The 20,809-nt window shown below is 39.9% G+C and overlaps 1 protein-coding gene across 1 annotated transcript; it reads right to left on the reverse strand.

Annotated features, from left to right (window-relative positions):
- Positions 1-488: 488 nt before the first annotated feature.
- On the reverse strand, positions 489-19,531 carry CHIC1 (cysteine rich hydrophobic domain 1). The gene is made up of 6 exons (XM_054169560.1): positions 19,360-19,531; positions 12,109-12,163; positions 5,144-5,299; positions 3,215-3,271; positions 2,805-2,864; positions 489-2,040 (listed from the first exon to the last, which is right to left on the reverse strand). Exons 1-6 carry the CDS (start codon positions 19,521-19,523, stop codon positions 1,990-1,992), a joined length of 543 nt encoding a protein of 180 aa, XP_054025535.1. The 5' UTR covers positions 19,524-19,531; the 3' UTR covers positions 489-1,989.
- Between the last annotated feature and the right edge of the window lie 1,278 nt (positions 19,532-20,809).

The following is a 20,809-nucleotide window of genomic DNA, read 5'->3' on the forward strand; positions in this document are numbered from 1 at the left end:
TTCTGTGGTATTTTCTCTGCTTCCAATTAACATTCACACACACAAAACATAAAAAAGGAGCGAACCTTTTGCTTGTTTCTGTGATAGAAATCTAGTTTGCAAAGTGTAGCTGATGGGAAATTCAAACACAGAGTTGGGTTTTATTCATCATGTCATAAATGAAATTAAACAGTTAGTTGTCACCAGTCTACCAGTTAAATGTAACCTCTGCACTGAACATTACAGATTTCAGGAGGTGAAGCTTCAGCCTGGGATTGGAAACTACTGCAAGCACCAGAGGCTGACACTCCTCAGCTGTACAGTGACAACAGCCCAGCATTTGATTCCCAGTAACAACTTGCATAAAACTGGCCTTCTGTAAACACTGTGTACAGGAAATCTCATCTACAACAGTTAGTAGAACACAATGGTCTTACAAACACTGTATTTTAATACAATATTGCATCCTGAAAAAGATGCCAAATACATTCAGAGGATATCCCAAGCCACTTGGGACGATGTCACAAGGTGTCAAGTTTTTGCAAAGAAATGCCTGGTCACTTAGGATGCTGCTGATCACAGCTTGCAGACAGTCAGACATCTGCTCTTTTTAATTTGATTTCTAATTTCTAGTTAGGAAAGGGAGAGAACTTGCATCAACTACCATTTGCTTACTATTAGCAAGTGGCCCCGCTTCAGCCAGCCACAACAGGAAGTTTTCCTGTTTCCTGAGATCAGGCAAATGGGGAAGAATCCAAAAATACTTGTGAATTCCATGAAGCATTTGTGGATCTTCAGACTGTGCCTGGATGCCAAAACACATTGCATGAACCCTTTCAACTGAGCCACTTACCAGCATATCTTGAAACAGGGCTCTGATTTAGGTAAGATTTATTTCCACTGAAGAGGATGCCCTGTCACTCAAATGTTAAAATGCTGAAGCATGATCACACTTTAAAAATATCAAAAGTGTTACTTCAGCTTTGATTTGGTTGGTCCACATATTTCTCCTTAGTAATAATGAAGATCTCCAACTAGGAAACATTTTTTCTTTACCTAAAAACAGAACTTGACATCCATCTATCATTAATTAACAAGAGGCTTTAAAGCATTTTGTTAATAGCAGCCACCATCTCCCCCACGAATTCAACAGCATTTAAAAGTTCCTGTCTCAGGTGCTACAAACCACACCTGAAATGCTTTAAACCCAAAAGACGACAGAAATGCTATGCATTTTTCATCCATTTACTAAACAAAGTGCAACTGAGCCCTAGACATCCGATAGTATGTACAGACTTGGATGGCTTTACCATGAAACCAGCGTGTGGATGGGTCTATACAATCAGAGGGGTAACAGCAAATGGGATGAGGAGAACGAGGTGGGACCGTTGGCAATAGAACAAGAGCTATATTACATTCTGTAAACCTTGGCATACCACACTTTACATTATGCGAAGAGTCAATATTTACAAATCCATGGTGGGTAAAATAATTAACCCCCTCATGTCAAATGATGAATTTGCAAAGTGCAGGACAAAACCAGTGCTGTTTGATTGCAGGTCCTATGCGAGCAAGTTAAGACTAAAATCATCACTACCAGATGCTTACCTGGATGTTTCTACTTGAGGGTTTCTTGGCTTGCAACATTTAGAATGAATTATAGTACGACATGGCATTAGGCTGCATGTTGGAGGACAGCAAACAGAGAAATTAATAAGGCAGCATGCTCAGAACAAGTTTAAGCAGCACTGATGTTAGATCCCTAGTGGCAACTCTATCAGTTCTTAATGGTAAAAATTCAGAGTGCAACATAGAAGCCTCATGTAATATTAAAAAAAAAATGTGCAAATTGTTCTCTTCTTAACAAAAGAAAGTAACATAGCGAGGAAGATACTCTACTGAAGAATGTTTTTAAATCACAGCGAAGTAGACCATCTTCTTTCCAAAATCATCTACAAGGCACTAAGGGTAGAAAATTACAGGAAACAGGAAAGACCCAAATGCTGTTCTTCAGTCAGGTCGAAATATGGGATATTTTGGTAAGAACTCTATTAATATTACCTGTTGGAGAAGGGAGAAAGACAAGAGGAGAACACAGTAACCAAGAAGGTCAAACCTTCGGCACAATTACCATGCAGCATTAGCTAGTACACAAAGCTAAATGTATCTGAAATGTACTGTAAGGAAGGAAAGTTTCCCAGGGTAACAGAGCAGAGATTTTGGTCATTTTGAAACACAGGGCTTTAGGACACCCGATTTTTGGAAGACTCTTCTTCAAGCCTTGGTAATTGTATATCAAAGGGGATGGGGGAGTAGCAGAATCACAGAAATATTCTGAATTCGGCTTTCCTAAATGCATTATCTTAGTTAAAACTTTATGAAATTGAGAGCTGGCAAAAACAGACCCAGACAAAACCCACACTACTGTAAAAATGCAGCAGTTCTGCATAAATAGTTCGAGTCAAAGTAATTATGAACAGCAATGGAACAGGTGGATGAGTTTTAAAGATCTAGGAACTGGTATGGTAATTCCCACAGTGGGAATTACCACATTACAAATTACAGATCAAAGCAAGGCTATCTGCAGTGCAATCGCAGAATTTATGATGAAAGAAACAAGTTTTGTGGTGATAATTCCTAAGCTTCTATATATAAACCATAGTTGCTTTTGTTAAAAGTGGCCTTCACAGGAGTACATCAAGCACAACTGCATGTTTTCCTGGGACATTCTTTTGGATAGGTGACAGTTCAGTAAGTTAAGGATTTTCTCTATAAAATCCTAGTTCTATTCTCCACAAAAATCAAGTCACGGGTGTAATACTTACATATTCCATCATATTGCTAGTTTCACATTTCCTTTTACTCAGCTTCCAGTGCAAACCAAGCTAAGAAAAGAATCATCACAGCATTAACGCACACCACAATATTGTTCTGATAAGTAACATAGCAAGCATTAGCAATATCCAAATTAGGATCTGGAACACTTCAGACACAGGTTTAAGTGTCCATAAAGTACGGAATTATAGCAAGACCATGAAGTTCCTATATGCCAACTATGAAAAAACAAAGAAACAAACAACACCACCAAAACCCTAACAAAAAACCAACCAACCAAAAAAATCACTACACAAAGCAAAACAAACAAATCCAAAGAACCAAAACAAAGAAACAAAACCAGCCAACCCCAACTTACTGTTCTGAAACCTGAAAAATCAAGCACTCCAGCTTTGCTTACCTTATGATACAGTCTGTTATTTTCCCATTCTAATAACTTCTGAATTGATCTTCTAGTCTAAAAAGCAAGTCAAAACTGTATTATGAATGGTTCAGAATCCAGCCTCATCCTGAATATCTTCTACCAGGCATTCTGGTTTAAAAGGGATTTAAAAGTAAGCTTGTTTTATAAAGGAGAACCAAGCAAAAGAGAAATTCTAAATAGAAGTCCTACCATTTCAACACCCCAGTCCTCATCTTCAGACCTTCTTCAGGAAAAGAATTGCCCAGTTTTGTTTTGTTCTTTAACTTTGAACTACAGCTCCCCATAAATAATTTTCTCAGTATGAGATCCTTTTGAGTTTAGTTTACCACGGCCAAACAGCATCTCCTTCCACTAGACCAGGTTGCTCAAAGCCCTGTCCAACCTTGAACACCCCCAGGGAGACCGCATCCACAACCTCCCTGTGCAACCTCTTCCAGTGTCTCCCCACCCTCACTGTGAAGAATTTCTTCCCAATATCCTTTTTGCTCATGTAATTGGTATTTGAATGCTCAATCTCGCCACCAAAGAACGTCAGCTCTCAACATCTCAACACACAGTACCTGTTTTCAACTCTTGAATATAAAGTGCATGTGACACATTCTCCTCTTTCCACCATTGTGGGAGAAAACGTCTTACGGAGCTTCAGTGATTTTAAAGGTCATAAAAAGACCAGTAAGCTGCTCTGCTCTAGTTCCTGCAGAGCATGCCACAAAACTCCATCCACCAGTTTCTTTGCTAAAGCTCATCCTATCAGCTAGCAGTTCAACACTTTCATGTAATTAGGCCTTTAGTGCATTTTATTTTTTTAACCAAAACCTCAATCCAAGTCAATGCAACTGTTACTTTTTTTTTTTTTAGCAAGTAGGCAGGTTTGCCAAAACAAACTTTATTTCCTCTGAAAAGCACTGCCCGTTCACAGGATCACAGGGTGGTAGGGGTTGGAAGGGGACCTCCAGAGGTCATCTTGGTTTTGCTTTCAGTTTGTTTCATTGCAGACCATAAACTCTCAAAGGCCAGAAGTACTACTTTTTAACTAATTTTTACTTAATATTTTTTCTTATAATTAAATCCACAAGTGTGAGGTTTTCTTCCTAGTGCACCTATATACTACTTAGATTTGTGGATAAGAAGATTTTATGGGCACAAATTTAATATAGCTGCAAAGACTATCAGTATTCCATACTTATTTATCTACTTCCTAAAGAATACCGGCACGCCACGTCTATTTATGTACTTCCTAAACATTTACTGCTGTGATAAATCAATTCTAAATGTAAACCACAGAGGTAATTAGGATCATGTCTACTTGATATTGCTAAAGCTTCTCCAAGTTATTACTTCAGGCCTGATTATAGGAGTTGTCAACTTTCTGTTGGCAAGGAAATAACAAAAGGAAAGAAAAAAAGAGAAGTCTTTAAACCTCCCAAATAGCAAACAAATCCGAGTTTGTTCTTAACCCTCTAATGTAAAATATGTCAACAAAACCACAATTCTGAAATGTTTTGGGGTCTATTGCATACCAAAAAGTGTGGGTTTTTTTTTATTTTAAAACATATTTATTTTGGAGTTGGGATGGGGGATGTGAAGAGAAAGTAATTTTCACTCTGGTTTATGCAGTCTTTGAAGGTTCAGATCTGCACTTATTTAATTCAATTTTTAGACCTTTAGAAATCCTGAAAGTATAGGTTTTCACATATACTCCATCCTGCTCTTCAAAGCAAGATGGAACTGGCTTACTCCTAAAATTATTAACTCAATTTGCTTTGTAAACAAACTGCTATTTTCTGTTTAAGGAATGGAGAGACCAAAAAAAGGGGGTTGAAAGAGGGCTGATACCAACAAACGTTATTTAATGTTATTAGCAACTGCAAAATCGATCCAATTAAGTCTGACACTTGTACTTACTCTTTTGTTAAGACAGACTACAGGCCACAGGCTACAGCCCAGCGTGCAGCAGCAGCAGAGACAGCCACAAAGCAGCCATTTTACATTGACAGGGAGATTCTTTCTTAAACAGGCATTCACGCGACCGATGCTGGTCTTGAATTCTTCTGGGGCAACCTACAACAGAAGTGCTGAACTTCAGTGGAAAGCCATTACAAGTCCTTTTTCTCCATAACTGCCTCTACAGAGTAACATGTAAATGAAACATAATACAACATGACCTCATCTTCTAATACACTGGTTATCTAGTGAGCAGGGAAAGTCACTTTCCTCTACTAAATAGTGTAAAAGCCTGGTGCATGCTTTGCAAAACTTGCATTGCTTTACAACAGCTTACATTAAATATCACTTAGGTGAACAGCCTCATCTTTATTTACTGCCCCATTAATAAATCAATTGTCCTGATGATGTGGTGACCCCAAACAAAACTAGAAGCAGGAGACAGCAACATATGGAATGGCTATGGTGACTTAAAAAACCAAGAGAATGACAAGAAATCTTATTTCCAAGGGAATGTGGGGCAGCTGCCTAGTAAAAAACACCTGTCACAGGAAAAAGAATAATCTTGTCCAAAATTATTTCATACCACTGTGTCTGGGTGAAGGTGGACCTCTGGCCACAAATCATAGAATGGCTTAGGTTGGAAGGCACCTTGGAGATCATCTATTCCAACCTCTCAACTAGGTTTGGCTGCTCAAGGCCTCATCCAACCTGCCCTTAAGCAGCCCCAGGGAGGGGTGTTTAAATTCCTAAAATGAGTCCATAATGACGTGAGACCACAACTTCACTTGTGGCTGCTCCCTAAAATAGGGAAGCTTGAAGAGACAGACTGGATTATATTCAAAGCAAAGAAATGCATCTTTGTGCAGGACCAGGAATAAAACCCAGCTGTTGAAAACCATTTAAATTGAGGAATATTCAGCAAAACTTGCTCAAAATACTATTTTCTATATACTTCCACTGTAGTCACAGTGGAAAAAAAAAACATCTTCTATCAGAAACAAGCTCCCTTCTCTGATAGCAGCACATTTCTTATAGAAGAGTGAGTACACATACCAATTTACAGACCACAAGCCCCTCATCTCTCTACAGAACATAAATAACTGGTATCTGTCAAATACGGATTTGTGTTATTTACTCCAAGATGGCACCTTTAAACTGTAACACAATCCAGTGTCTGAATGCACAAAGCAGAATAACCAGATCCAATCTCAACAGATTTAACCAGACACCTCAAAAAAAGGAAAAATCTTTCCTAATTTGCCATGTTGAAGAAAATACAAAAATGAAAACAAAAAATAAAACCAACAACCTAGAATTAATCTGTCTAAAACTGTGCAACTGCTACATTATCCTTCCAACCATGCTGGCCCCACTCTGGTCATTTGGTTCTGCAAACAAGGGCAACAACAAACACAGAAGCATTAATTTACTGACAAAAGTGTCTGTTCACCCAAGGTGCAAAACCACAGGGCAGGAAATGGAGAGGACCTGATTCTGCTACCCCTGCCTATTCACAAGAGCTAAATTCATTAAAACATGGCAGGAATGGGAGTAAATAAATCCAACATCTGTTTCCTGGCCATTCAGATCACCAGGCAGCCACAGAGCCAGAGGTCATCTGTGTTTGTACACGAGCCAGGCCTACAGTTAGTAATATAAGAACATAATTTAACACTGTGATTATTTTGTAACAGGAATTAGTATGTGCACAGGAAGTATTTTTTGCATGGTGATCCAGGCTCTCCCATCTGAAATAGTCTGTCCTGTTATTCTTTTTTCATGTACAAATAGAACAAGTAAACCAATTTTCCTTAGACTGACTGGAACATCAACATTTAAATGTATTTTACGGTAGGTGCCTTATTTTAAAAAAGACAACAGTAAAAAGAAAACACTGGGATCTGAAACAGACTAGCTTATTAGTCTTTTTACATATGCAAATGAAACAATTTTCTTTAGACTGACTAACATTAGCAATTCAATGTATTTTACAGTTAAAAAAAAAGGCAGAAAATAGCAAACAGAAGCAGATCTCACATATTGGGACATTTTTCATCAGCAGGAAAACCAAAAATCAGAATCACAATGGGGTGTGGGAAACTGGCCCGTACTTGCATGTGTCTGAGACAGAAGTTTTACAGATCTGTTTGCCAGAGCTGGCTCTTGTATTTAGGATACAGCAAATATCAGATGCACGTGAGCAAGATTGTTTCATCTTCCGCGTGGGAGAATGTTTTGCAGCACAGTACAGCTGGGCCGTGAGCATGCAGTAGGAGTAATGTTGTACAGCTTCTGCAGTCAGACAGGCTTCAGTGTCAGTGGAGCTCACATATACTAACAAATGAGCATTCTCAGTGCCTCAGGTCATTTACACATCCCTAACATTTAGATATATACAAATGGCACTTACTTTGCTAAGTCTTTTAAATGTTTACATGTATGATTCTGTCTCTTAATTTGAAAAAGAAGTAGGGCTTTTTTTGTGCCCCTATTAGTACTTGTGTAATCAATCCCACTAAGAAAGGAGAAAATTTCCTTTTCTATTGGACATGAAGATGACTGCACCTTGACAACCCCCCTCAACCTCAAAATCCAGCTGTACAAACCTACCAAAGACCATGGATTTACAGTCTAGTACTTAACAAGAAAACTCATCATCAGTTATAGCATCCAACATGATAAACCAGTCAGCCAGGCTCTTAGCTCACAGATGACAGAGAAACTGGAAATCCAGCAATAAAGCAGAGGGATGGTGAGATTCCCTGCTCTGTGCTGCTTTGGAAGTAGTCTCTAACCACATCAAGTTGACAGTTTGATGCTAGTTTATAAGAAGCACATTGAAGTACTCTCCTGTAGAGAAGAGTACTGCAAATGGTTAAAACAGGATCCAACTTTGGATGCCATCAAGAAAGAGAAAATGTCTATTTCAGAAATTCTAGCGAGATGCTTATCTCAATATGGTACATGAAAGCACCACAACCACCTGCCAACACATCAAACACTTACATGTAAAGGTAACTTTCTTAGCTGCACCCTAAAATGAAATCACTTCAAATGGTTTTGGATAAACCAGACAATTTGATATATTTCTCCCTTTAGGAAATGTAATCACAATAACTATTTGTGTCAACAACCCATCTTCATTTGAAACTAAAGGGACCAGTGACCCAGATGAGCTTCATGCTGTGACAAATACAAGCAAAGTGAGTTTGTTGCTCTCAAGTTTCTAGCTCAGTAAAAGCATTAAGCATTGTTACACACTACAAAGAACAAAATATCTGCAAATAGAAGTTCTAGTAAAATGGTTTCCAAGTGAAACAAATTGTGTTAATTTTCTGGTTTTAATCTTGTGTTTCTTGTAGGTATTGAAGCGTTAAGATGAACTAAGTGATGGATTTGAAACAAATGGAAAATTCAGAGTGCCTCTTTCACAAAGAAAGCTCCATACTGAAGTCCAGTTTTGAGCAATTTTGAAAAGCCTCTTGGAGAGTTTCCGTCTGGGTCTTGAAAAGAGCGAGGTAAGTACATAGCTCCTGGCTGTGCAGTACACCTTGTAAATAGACTTTAGTTCCTTTCAGGTCTTCAAGAGAGGGGGGAAAGAATTGCCCAAAACATAAAAGGAAAGGACAGGGTGTCATAATATTTTACAACAGGATGCTAGAGAATCTACAAACACAGGAAGGGAACAAGCAAAGCCCAGCAGGCCTGATCTTTCTCCTTCAATCATCATGATCACAAACCCTATCAATCACACGCTGCAGGGGGATCACAATACCAAGACCGTGTTTTATGGCCCACGTTTCCCTGCACTGCACAGTAATCTCAGTATAGGACCTTTAGTCTTTTAAGACTGGGGCAGAAAACTCCACTTTCTTCCTTAAGGTTCACTGCCTCCATCATTTTCTTGTCACCTGGAACAGAGTGTGGTGGTGTACCATGTTATCATGAAGATTATTTTGTTAAATGCTTTTAAATGTTTGTTTTAAAAGAATTAATAATCCTATAAAAACATAGCACCCAGAAGTTAAATTTAGGCCAAAGTCTAATCATATTATTGAAAATTAATTACTGCTTCTATATTAAGGATAGTCAAATCCTTTTTAAAAATCTTCTGTTGAAAACAATGTACTGTTTGAATGCCCAGCTCAGTCTTAGAAACCAGCTGAAGATTGTGTCTCCTCACGACAAATATTAAGTCAATGGAGCTGAATTAGCCAAGCCTAACATCTGCCCTACCTTATAGTTTCCTTACTTTTATTGTTTTATTGCTTATGTTTTATCCTCCAATATATACATTTACCTCTCCCACAAGCAGCAACAAACGTCTCAAATATCTGAGGTGTAATTATGCACATCTTGGCTCTAGGCTAATTTATTCAGAGTCTAACAACTGGGAGACATGGAAATAGGGAGATGGGTGAAGGAGAAGAGGTATTTCAGGTTTTAAATTTAAAAAAGATAACCAAAGGTTTGCCATCATCACGTAGATGGGAAAACTGAAGGTCAAGTAGCTTAAGTAAATTCTACACAGCAGCATGAACCCAAAGTTAGCACTTCCGGGAGCAAGGTGTAGCTAAAGACTTGTAGCTATTTAGGTTTTTCAGTCATCCTTTGCTTAAAAACATCCATCTATATTGTTGAAAAAGGAAAACAAAACCACAGGGAAAAAAAAAATAATCTATCAATCCCACCTAATGGTTTCATCTTTTACATTCCATTAGGAGAGGGAATATATTATTAATATCAATTTACTGCAGACAACAAAGTGGGCATTAAATGTTACACATTGTGAACAAAGCAAGTATTGCTTTATGCTGGCTGTGTACTAACACAGCTTCAGAGCAAACATTTGAATCCCAAACTGTTAATATAAACAGTCACTCTGCTACTCACAACTTGTGATTTCATAAAAACGGTGTTTTCAGAACAGTAGAAGATCTTAAAGTAAGGTATCATCAACTGACTACAGAGCTTCTTATTGCAAATTACTTCTCAGAGTATTTGAAGAAAACCTTACTGGGAAAAAAAAATAATCAATTTTCAGTAGGGATAGAAGTGATTGACTGCCACAAAAAGAGGAAGCAGCACATTATTTATTGCAATTCATGAAAGTATGAAAACCCCAAAGCCCCACAACTGTGGTTTGTAAAGTCTTTCATGGCAGTGTGTGGCAAGCAGTAAGAAAAATGTGTTTACTATCTCATTTGATCAGTGTTTTCTTCCCTCAGAAGGGAACTAATTTGTTTTCAAGGTCTTCTTCCCCAGAAAGCCCCTCAAACCCACACATAAGAAAAAGATAACAGGCTATCAAGATTCTCAACAGAAGCAATGTTCCTGTGTACAGCAAATCCCTGCTCATACCATTTGTGCTGTCACTGATTAGGTCTATACAACAACAAGGGTAAATGCCAAGCAAAAGAACTTCTTTCCTCTGCTAAATTAAGTCCAAGCAGTCAACTGAACGTTAAATTAAGCATTTATTCACTGTCCACTGCCCAGAGGAGGGCAATCAAGCAGAAAATGTGACAGGCATCAATAAAAAGTGTAGATTTGGGGAAGGTTAGGTTTGTTTTGGTTTTGTAATACACAGACATATTTTACAGAGACCAAAAAAAACATCTGTAAATAAATTACATTTTTAAACTTCTTGCTAGGTATTTTCTACAGGCTTATTTGATAACAAGATAAAACTTGACTAAAAGAACATTAAAATTGTTGTGTCCAAAAAGTGTTCTCAGACTTTTCAGGGCTTAGAAAGAGTTTGGCAGAAAAGAAAGGCAGTGAAATGCAAATGGTGTTATCACCAACCCTCACATCACACATTATGGAATCAGTAAGACTTTTCCTTTTGAGCTCAGGGAGATCCTGAAGCTAGGCCAGAGATCCCAGGCTGTCTTTTAACAACCCAAAACTCCCAAGAGCAACCTGCTTTTCAGCTGTACTGCTGTCAGAAAAGCTGGACAAGTTCAATTTGATTGATTATATTCTGGGGTAAAAAGTAAGGAGCAAAACCCCAGGTGATTTTGGCAGACACAAAAGACACCATCCAGCTGCATTTTCAGTATATTGCTAGCATGACTCAACAGCTATTGCAAGAGGTTGCAGGGGTAGAGTAGCTGTATGGTATGACATCAGAGAAAGTAGTAAGAGCCAAATAAAAATTTTCCTCACAGATGTGGGATACAAAATTAAGCAAAAGAAAAGCACCAGAAAAAAAAAAACAGGAGAAAAGGAATTTTAAATTTAAAAGAAAAAAAAAAAAAATACAACCCTCCCCCCCAACAGTTATGAAAATATTTTAAAACCATAACCCAGAATTTTGTTACAATATTTTAATAATTCATAGCTCTGAATGAACATTAATTCATCTTGCACTTAGTATGAATATTAAACTTGCAGTTAGTGAGATGACAGGACTCCAGAGAAAGCAACAGACTTGTCACCACCAATTTTCAGAACTAAATAATGTACTAATAACCTGCTTGATGTGTTGATTTAAGACTGTAATTTTTTCTTCCTTAATGCTTCAGATAAAACAGGTTCTCTTCCCAGAGATCTGTCTAAATATAAACTCGAGGCTTGAGCTGAGGTCTGGTGTTGAAAATAATTTCATTCACACAGAAGGCAGCACAACTCCAGATATATATAAAGCAAGGTGAAGTGAGTCTTGCTTTCATGTAGATCACCTGGATGAAAAGTGTGATGCCACCTTGAGCTTTTCTCTGTTTCAACATGACAGAATTCCTGCACATAGCTGCTTCTTGTGGGACTGACCCTCAACCAGCTGGTTCATTCAGGACAGCCAATATAACAGTCTGCAGTGCAGTCCTGGCCTGCACTGAGGCTTCCCCAGCATGTAACACAGAAAGCACTCTATGCACTGGATCTTTCCATTTAAAAGAACAGTTTAATCTCACACTTACCTTCCCTGTCAGAACAGAGGGAAATTCTGTATCAAACTTGTTGCTCAAGCCAAACCTTGAAAACAAAAGAGACAAACAAAATATATTCCACCTAACTTACTTTGTTTCCCTTAATAAAAATCTTGTAAAGATTTTTAAAATCCCTATTCATTTCTTTTGCCCTTGGATTTACAGTATTTCATGAGCTTTCCATCTAAGTGGATGTAAGTTCTCCAGTACCATTGATAAGGTCCTTTACAGACAGAAACATAGTTTTGCTGCCTTACTTCAAGGTGCTACAAGAAGAAAAATTCTTTTATGACTGGATGGCAGCAAGTTTCAATCTTTGCTTTAAGGAAAAAAAAAAAATCTCCAGCCATTACATTTACTAGGTTCAATAATCCTTTTAATGCTATTTTTCTTACTCATGCAATTTATTCACATGCAACTGTTACAGCTAGCTGTAAGGAACCCATTCATCATCACTTTACAAGTTCATAACCGCAGAGTTGTAAAAAAATTTGCTTTGGGCTGAGCTAAACTCTTGCAAAACATGTAAGAAGCTATACAATGAAAAGTTTTAGGACAACTATGAACTTCAGAGAAATTAAGTCTTAGGTATTACTGTGCTTATTCTTCATTGAAGAATTGTTTTTGAACAAGAGGTTAAGTCTGGATTATAAACAGTAAAACCTCCAAGGAACTAGACTTTGCTTGCAAATCTGTGTTACTACTAGCTCCAAAACTGCTCAAGCATCTGGAATTTCCAACCATCAGAACTGACTTTTTGGTTTCATTTAAAGCATGTAGGTAGCCAAGAAGTTAACCAAGCTCTCAAGCTAAACCTGCTAGTTTCTGAAGCTCTCATCTTCCATCCCCTCTACCTTAATTGAAATCTTTAACCTTTGCAATGTGCTAATTTAACTTAACAGCAGACAGCCTATCTGCTACAGCCTTTGTTTGAACAGAGCTTAAAGCTAGCTTTGCAAAGTTCAATATACTGTATAAAACATTCACTTCAGCTCTGCTAAACTATCCTGAGAATTTTTGATCTCAAAAATTACAAACCCCAAAGGATCACAGCCAACACCAGCACAGACCAGTATTATAATATTTACTGTAAAAACAACCCTTCTGGAGAGAGGGCACTCACACTGAGTTAAATTCTCACCTGAAGGACTCCTCACTGGTCACTTGCACAAACACCAGTACTGCTGAAATGCCACCGGTCCCTATTTTATAATACAAACACACTCGTGTACAGCATAATGATTCCAACATCCAAACTTGGCAGTGTAACTCAAAAATGTAAAATAAACCACAAGGAAGAGAGAAGCTTAACAAAATGTAGATACATACATAATAAAAAAGTAGTTGTGGTGCTGAGGGACATGGTTTAGTGGTGACCTAGCAGTGCTGGGCTAATGTTGGACTTCATGACCTTAAAGGTCTGTGCTGTCTTTAGAATTCCAGGAAGCCAATTCAAATGCTTGTCAATAAAACTGGTAAAATCCAATAGTTTTTCAATAACTTATTTAGGTCAGAGCCCTGACTCTTGTAGAGAGCACTAGGTGCGTAAAATACTAAAAGAAGTCTGCAAGAGTAGATCTCCATTGAAGCATTGCTCAAATTTTGCCTCTTACTTAAGCCATTATATGCACTATGGCAAACTGTCACCTATTTGTGTTTTATTCAACAGTGACCAGCAGGTCAAGGGAGGCTCTCTTCCCCCTTTACTCTGCCCTAGTAAGGCCACCGCTTAAGTACTGGGTTCAATTCTGGGCTTCCCAGTTCAAGAGAGACTGGGAACTACTGGGGAGAGTCCAGTGGAGGCTACAAATATGCTGAGAGGCCTGGAGGATCTCTGTGTGGAGGAAAGGCTGAGACACCTGAGGCTGTTTAGCTTGGAGAAGATCAGCCTCAAGGGAGATCTTCTCAAAGCTCATCAGGAGCTAAAGAGTGTAGGGCCAAACTCTTTTCATGGTGCCCAGTAACAGGACACAGGGCAAGGGGCACAAACTGCAATCCAGGATGTTTCATCTGACCAGCAGAAGAAACTTCATTGGTGTGAGGGTGCTGGAGCCCTGGAGCGATTCTGGAGTCTCCTTCTCTGGAGAGATTCCAAAACCAGACAGACATTATGATGCTTGGCAAGCTGCTGTGGGTGACCCTGCTTTAACAGGGGATTGGACCAGATGATCTCCAGAGATCCCTTCCAACCTCCATTCTCAGATTCTGGAATTCTGTAATTTTCACTGAAAATTTTCTAGAAGTGAAGGTGAGTGAACACCAGCACAGACAGGCTACTGAATATCCCAGTCAGCCGGAAAGCCATGATGTTAAGGTAGTGCTACAAAAAGACACAATAAGAAAGATTTTAGGCAAGCACAAAGGTTACCAATATAAGCACTTCCCATCCTCTGTGAATGTAATCTGCTAAGAAAGCCTCCAATTTTTGTAGCTTCTCTTCTTAAGACAAAATCTTCCAAGGATTGTTATATACATCCATTCTTAAGGAAGCTTGAAGAGCAATATCCAGAAAAGATTAACAATATGAAGCACAAGCTTGTTTTCAGGAACATGGATTTTCTGTTTATCATCAACAAAACTACCTGGAACTATCACAGTTTTAGCAATCAGACAAGATAACAAATTAACTACTGGAAAACTCAAGTAAAACTGCACAATTATTTATTTTAGGAAACAGAAGAAAACAAAAATACAAAGGTGTGCTAACATTTCCCCAGAATCCTCTTCTGATCTTTAATAACTCCTAGTTCAAAACTTTCTAAGCCATAGGTAGTGTCTTTCCTCTCATTGGTCACATATACTTGTTAAAATTCCCATTCCACCATCAATTTCCATAAATAATAACATAAATCAGTACTTCCTGATTTAGACCTATTAAAAATACAAGATCACAACATATTTTATTACATTCAGTGTGAAGGCTGTCAGGAAACAGATTTAAACCCCTAAACTTTTAGCAGTTACATTCCTTTCACTTACTATACATTCAAGGAGTCTCAGTTACAGAAATATACCTTTTAGACTGATACTTGAAAATGGCTAAAAGAATAGAAAAGGTGCTGGTGATACTGAAAACAGGATTATGCTACATTAAAAAACTATTTTTAGTCACCATCACCAATGGCCTTTTGTACTGAAGCACTGTTAGCAATTTATGCAATAAAGTGAAAACCTGAAGTCTTGATTAAGAGATAACTAACTTCATTAGACCTTCTACAACAGACTGATCATGATCCAGCATGATCTGGTCTACCAAGTCTTCTAGAATTCAGTGTACTTGAAAATCACTATGTAAAATAAATTCCACTGCATGTCCTTTAAATCATTTGGAACATTAGCTGGTGGTGACGTATTTCTGGGCTACTTCTCTGGCTCCTTAGCTGAATTTATGAATGTTAGATTTGTGCAGCTCTTGCTAAGTCCCACATACTTTGATTGCAATTTTCTTGCTGGATGACAAACATCTCTAAAAGCAAGGCATTGTTCCACATAGGCAACAACACTGGAACAGAACTTGGATGACCTCACTTTGTACTTCTGTCTCTTTCCTCATTTCAATGTATGGCATCAGACAAGCCTTATGATCTCATTTTCTCCTGTTTGTAAAGTGGGGAGAATGCAGCTTCTCAAAGGGAGTTGTAATAAGATACATTCATAAACCTCTCAAAGACTGGAAGAACACCTGAATCATCAGTTGCAAGCCTCACCTGTAACACGTATCATTGTTGTACAGTTCTTTCCGTTAGTTTACAATGCATAAGGAAGCAAAGTTTCCTGTCCACAGAACTGCAACAGGATGACTTTGGAAAACACATTTTCATGTCTACAACAGATACATTTACAGGTTTGTTTTTGTTGGTTTTTTTACTTAAATAATACTTCATTCTTATTTATCCCACTACAGTATTTATAGATAGTAATCAGCCTTACCAGCCTATAGAAGCTAAACATGTTCTGTCAACTCTAGTACTATTGTGGCTCTCCAACTTCCTTTCAGCATGGCTCCTTCCCCCACATCTAACAGACAACTCAGACCCTATATACTTTTCTTCACGAGGTACCATTTAAGCTGTGCCAACCATTACAGAATGAAGACATTTATCAAAAACCCTGAGCCAATACCTCCTTGAACACTTGACATTTCTCTTCCTAGTCTAGGAGCTTTTCCAATTGAAGAGCATCCTTACCCACAGATGAGATTTTGGAAAACTAAGTTTTTGGTAGCTAGTAGAAAGCCAAGGTAATTTGCTCTTTTAAGCATGTGCTATTTGAACCAAGCAGAAGGTAGAATACCATCAGACAATAATCAAATGTCATCACAATTGACAGCACCTGGCTCAGAATACACTTTTCATTAGCACCTGGGTTGTGGATCCCTGGGGCACTCCTACAGAAAATATAATGGAATAACCGAAGTTCATTTGCATCCAAAGCTAGAGGTTTGCAGACTTAAGCAGAAATCACAAGCTGCACACTAAGGGCAAAAATCTGCTTAATGGCTGTGTCATTACCTCATTACTACCCATCCACATGGATTTAATTATATGGAAATATTACAGAACATTAAAAAAACTTCTAACCAAGATAGAGTTTGTTTACTGCTGTTTATGAAAGTCATTGCTGTTGTTTTGGCAGGGATATGACTCAGTCTTCACTAGAAATGTTTATGTTGAGGTATTTGGATATGCCAACCACAGTCACACTGATTATGGCAAGGAACAGCGAACAATGGGTTTATAACTCATTAAAATGGAATTTCAGAAGCAAAGAAAAGGCATTTACTAGGCCCTAGTAATTTCTCTGTGGTAAAATTCAAAAGCTTTCTGAAAACAATAAATATGACTGATGGATAATCTTTTCAAAGTAAGAATCTTCTAGAGTGAAAAAGCACTGAACAAGATGAGCACCAATTTTGCTAACTGCTTTCACATACATTTTCTCTCTATGAGTAAAATGAAACAAATGCACTTTACATGATCACTCTTACCATGCAGAGGGGTAAAACTGTTAGCAAAACACTCTGTGGAAAAAGCATGATCCTGCTAAAAAACCTCAGAAGATTCTAGGAATTTATCTTTAGTACTGGAGGATTCTGCAGCAGAATGCTGTTAGGGGCAGCAGCTCACTGACATGGTCATAAGGACAAAAATCTCTCATGCAAAAACTCTCACACAGTTTGAATCTACTGACTTTGGAGTTTTGTAAGAGAACTGTACGTGAAAAGCTGGACCTGAAGATGACCCTGTAATTAGAGACTTACGCTTCTCTACATACCAAAAGTATCCAAGAAGCCAGTGTCAGATGAGGAATAGAAAGCATCTGAAGCAAAATTCCAAGGGAAACAATGGCTTTTTAAAAAGAAATGGGGTTTTGCCTTTTTTCTGATTTTTTTCCTGAGTGTCTGACTTGCCAGGCCAGCAATTTTTATCAGCAATGCTCCAGACTGGTTCAGAAAACAAACACAAGTTTCACTCAGTGACGTATCTCCCTTCAGTAACTAGAGCAGCCTGCTTCTAAAGCCAAGTGATTTCAAAAGCAGCAGTATTCCTGTGATCAAACAGAGACAGAATTTCAGAGCTGAGATGTACCAGGCAGAAACTTTTTAGGAAGCAAAATATTTCCCATTAAATAAGGAGGTTCAGATTAACATACTAGAGTGTTCAGGGTTTATCTACATTTGATTTTTAACATCCACTAACTTTTTATTAATGTAAGGACATCTACTATGCCATAAGCTGATAAAAACTGCCTTGTACTGTTCAGATATCAGATATGTGTACTTGTTGAAGGAAGAAAGCTGGAAGAAGTGGAAGAAGGGGAAGATAACGTGGATGGGAATTCATTTGAGGTAGCTACAAGGGTATGTGTGGTTGCTCATGATTTCATGTCATTTACAAGCATTGCTCTCTTTTGATGCAGGCATCACTAGTTGGAGAAGCTCCTGCCCATCCCCAAAAGAAGCTGGAGCCAAGAAGGAACTTTAAGGAATGTCACTGATACACAAAAAGCATTGCAACAGACAAAGCAGTGTGTGATATGTTTTCCAGTTTAGTGCTTAAAACCAGATAACTAATAATATGGGCAGGTGGTGTTCTGATGATTTTGCTTGTGTTACATCCCTCCTTTAGTCAGGCCACATGCTCTTTAGGGTCAGGACAGGAAGAAATTCCACCAACACAAGCAAATACACCATAGTGCAGCAGAACTACCCACTGGCACTAGCTGAATGCAAACCTGATTTAGACTTACATGATGGACACAGTATCTCTTAGGTTCTCTTAGGCTGAGAGAGCCTTCCCCACCCAGTGTTTTTGCTGCAGATAGCTAGATCCCACTGCACCTATTTACAGAGAGAAATGTGTGTTCTTTTATGCAATCCAAAGACAGACCTACAGCAACACAACCTTGATGGATCTCTGCAATATAAAGTACCTTCCCCTCACTGCCATGGAAATTAATTTAATGACCAAAAACTTCTTGTGGATGTACTTTTTGACATTAATTCCTCCACTTGCTGGAGTAGAAATAAACATTCCATGTAAGGCCACAGTTTGCTTATCAACTATTTAAGTAAGTAGCAAACGTTCTGCTTCACATTGCCTTTTAGTAAGAAAAACACTTAAACCTAACCCAAACTCTCCACTGAGTTTGGAGCAGATAAACTACCACCCAGCCATGTGCCTGCAGTGTGGGGGCTTCCACGGCACAGCTGAGGCAGAGCAGGGTTACAGGGAAATTGTTTGCACAGACTACTCTGTGTAAACGTGTGGAGTTTACTTTTTTGTCTTACAGATTGGTTGAAAAAAGAAGTACAGAGCTGTCAGGGAGGATCGGATACTGCTCCCGCACCCAACAGCTTGAACACAACTTCAGCTGCTCATTCAGGACTTGGTGCTGTTTCCACTTATTAGGAAACACCAAGTTTCCCATTCTAACACGTTAAAAGCAGAACTCCTCTCACAAAGCAGGTGACATTGTGGGGGCGGAGAAGGAGCAGAGCCGCAGCTCACGGTAAGCCGGGCAGCTAGCAGCCGCAGGGGAGGGAACGCTCGGGGCACCACGGGATGGGGCACCGTCCTCCTCATCTCCTCACCTCTCCCGGGCCCCCTCCAGGGGGTAACCGTGCCCCAGCAGCTCGGTACCATCAGCAGCACGCTGCTCCCGCCCGGCCTCCGTCACCCCCGCCCCACCACACCGGCCTCCTGTCATGCTGCCCACCACCAACCCCCTCACACTCCTTACACGGTGATGTGCCCGGCGCCCCGTACCGCTACAGGATCCGGCGCGTCGCGGGGCCGAGGCAGCTCCTGGCTCCGCACCACAGGCTCGGACGACTCCTCCTCCTCCTCCTCCTCCAGCTCATAGATAGTGTCGAAGTCCGCCATATTGGGCAGTAGTACGCTCATCTCAAGCCCTCCCCCGGCGCCGCCTCGCCGGGCGCCTGCGCACTGCGCGCCGGGGGCGGAGCCCCACGCGGCCGGCGGGCGGCGGGAGGCCGGCGCGCAGGTGCCCTATGGCGCGTGCGCGGTGCTCTGAGGGGAGCGTGCCGCCGGGGGGTGAGGGTCGCTTCTTCAACTGCTGCCGGAGGCCCGCATTGCCCACCGGTGGCTCAGGGGTCTTGGGTATCCCCCGTGGCTGTCGCGGTGCCTAGGGAGGAGGTGCGTGCGGTCCCGGTCCCGTTAACAGGAGGTCGTCCCTGCGGTCCCAGCCCCGCTAACAGGAGGAGGCGCCGCTGCTGCCGCTGCGCCTCAGGTGCGTGCGCGCCGTGCCCGCCCCTTCTTGCCGCCCCTCAGAGGGTGACGCGGCTCGAGGGGGCTGCTGAGGGCGCTTGGCGAAAGCAAGTTTGTGTGAGCTGCGCGTTTGTCAGTGCCACGCACACTTTCTTCAGCACCTTACCCATCTTGCACAGAGTTGCGGATCAATCCCTGTGATGAGGGAAAAAAAAAAAAGTCTTGTTCTCTGGTTACCTCCCCCCACGCCCCCCAAGGTATCGTTTTAAAACAAAGGCTAAGTATTATCCCCCTTTTATCAAAATATTTTTTTCTTGTTCAGTGATGAATATTGTAGATAAATTGCAGAGAAAGTGTGGCACCACATATCTCGCCGCCAATATTTGAAACATCTAAGGAAAATAATTCTCTGATTGAGGCTCTAACACTTTCTTCCCTTTGCCTTCATACACAATTACCGTTCCTAATGCATGGAAAGACACTCCTGAAACCACTGAAATAAATAGGGGATTACTAGTAAGGTATTGGGTTTTATTTTACTCTCGGGTAAGTTCAGGATCCTTTAACTTACGTGAAAGTCAAAAAAGAGCAAACTTGGAGCTGAGAACACTTTCAGAAATGAAAGGTCCGATGCTGTGCGTGGGCATTGCAGGCTTTAATTATTTGAGATTTTCTTGGTAGCTTTGGTGAACTCTCCATGAGAAAAGTGATTGTATTTAAAATAAAACTACATGGGATGTAAGCTGCTGTCCTTCTAGCCAGCATTTCCTTTAAGGAATACTTAACACAAACTCTCATGTTCAAGGCTCTGTGCTGATGCTAGCTAAAGTCAGACAGTTCTGCCAGTGTTTCAGAGCAATCCATGGAACAGTTAAAATGCTGGGTTTAGTTTATAATGAAAGCATTTTCCAGCACAGGCCTTGCAGAATGCTGAATAAAATGGTGAGTCGTAATTGTTTTAT

The sequence above is a fragment of the Dryobates pubescens genome, chromosome 18 (assembly GCF_014839835.1).
Source record: "Dryobates pubescens isolate bDryPub1 chromosome 18, bDryPub1.pri, whole genome shotgun sequence".
Lineage (NCBI taxonomy): Eukaryota > Metazoa > Chordata > Aves > Piciformes > Picidae > Dryobates > Dryobates pubescens.

Excerpts from the sequence above, each read along its gene's own strand:
- CHIC1 (XM_054169560.1), bottom strand. The coding sequence starts at position 19,523 with ATGAGCGTACTACTGCCCAATATGGCGGACTTCGACACTATCTATGAG. Across the intron at positions 12,164-19,359 it reads GGCGCCGGGCACATCACCGT|GTTTGGCTTGAGCAACAAGT; the intron begins GTAAGGAGTGTG and ends TTTGTTTTCAAG. Across the intron at positions 2,865-3,214 it reads ATAACAGACTGTATCATAAG|CTTGGTTTGCACTGGAAGCT; the intron begins GTAAGCAAAGCT and ends TTCTTTTCTTAG.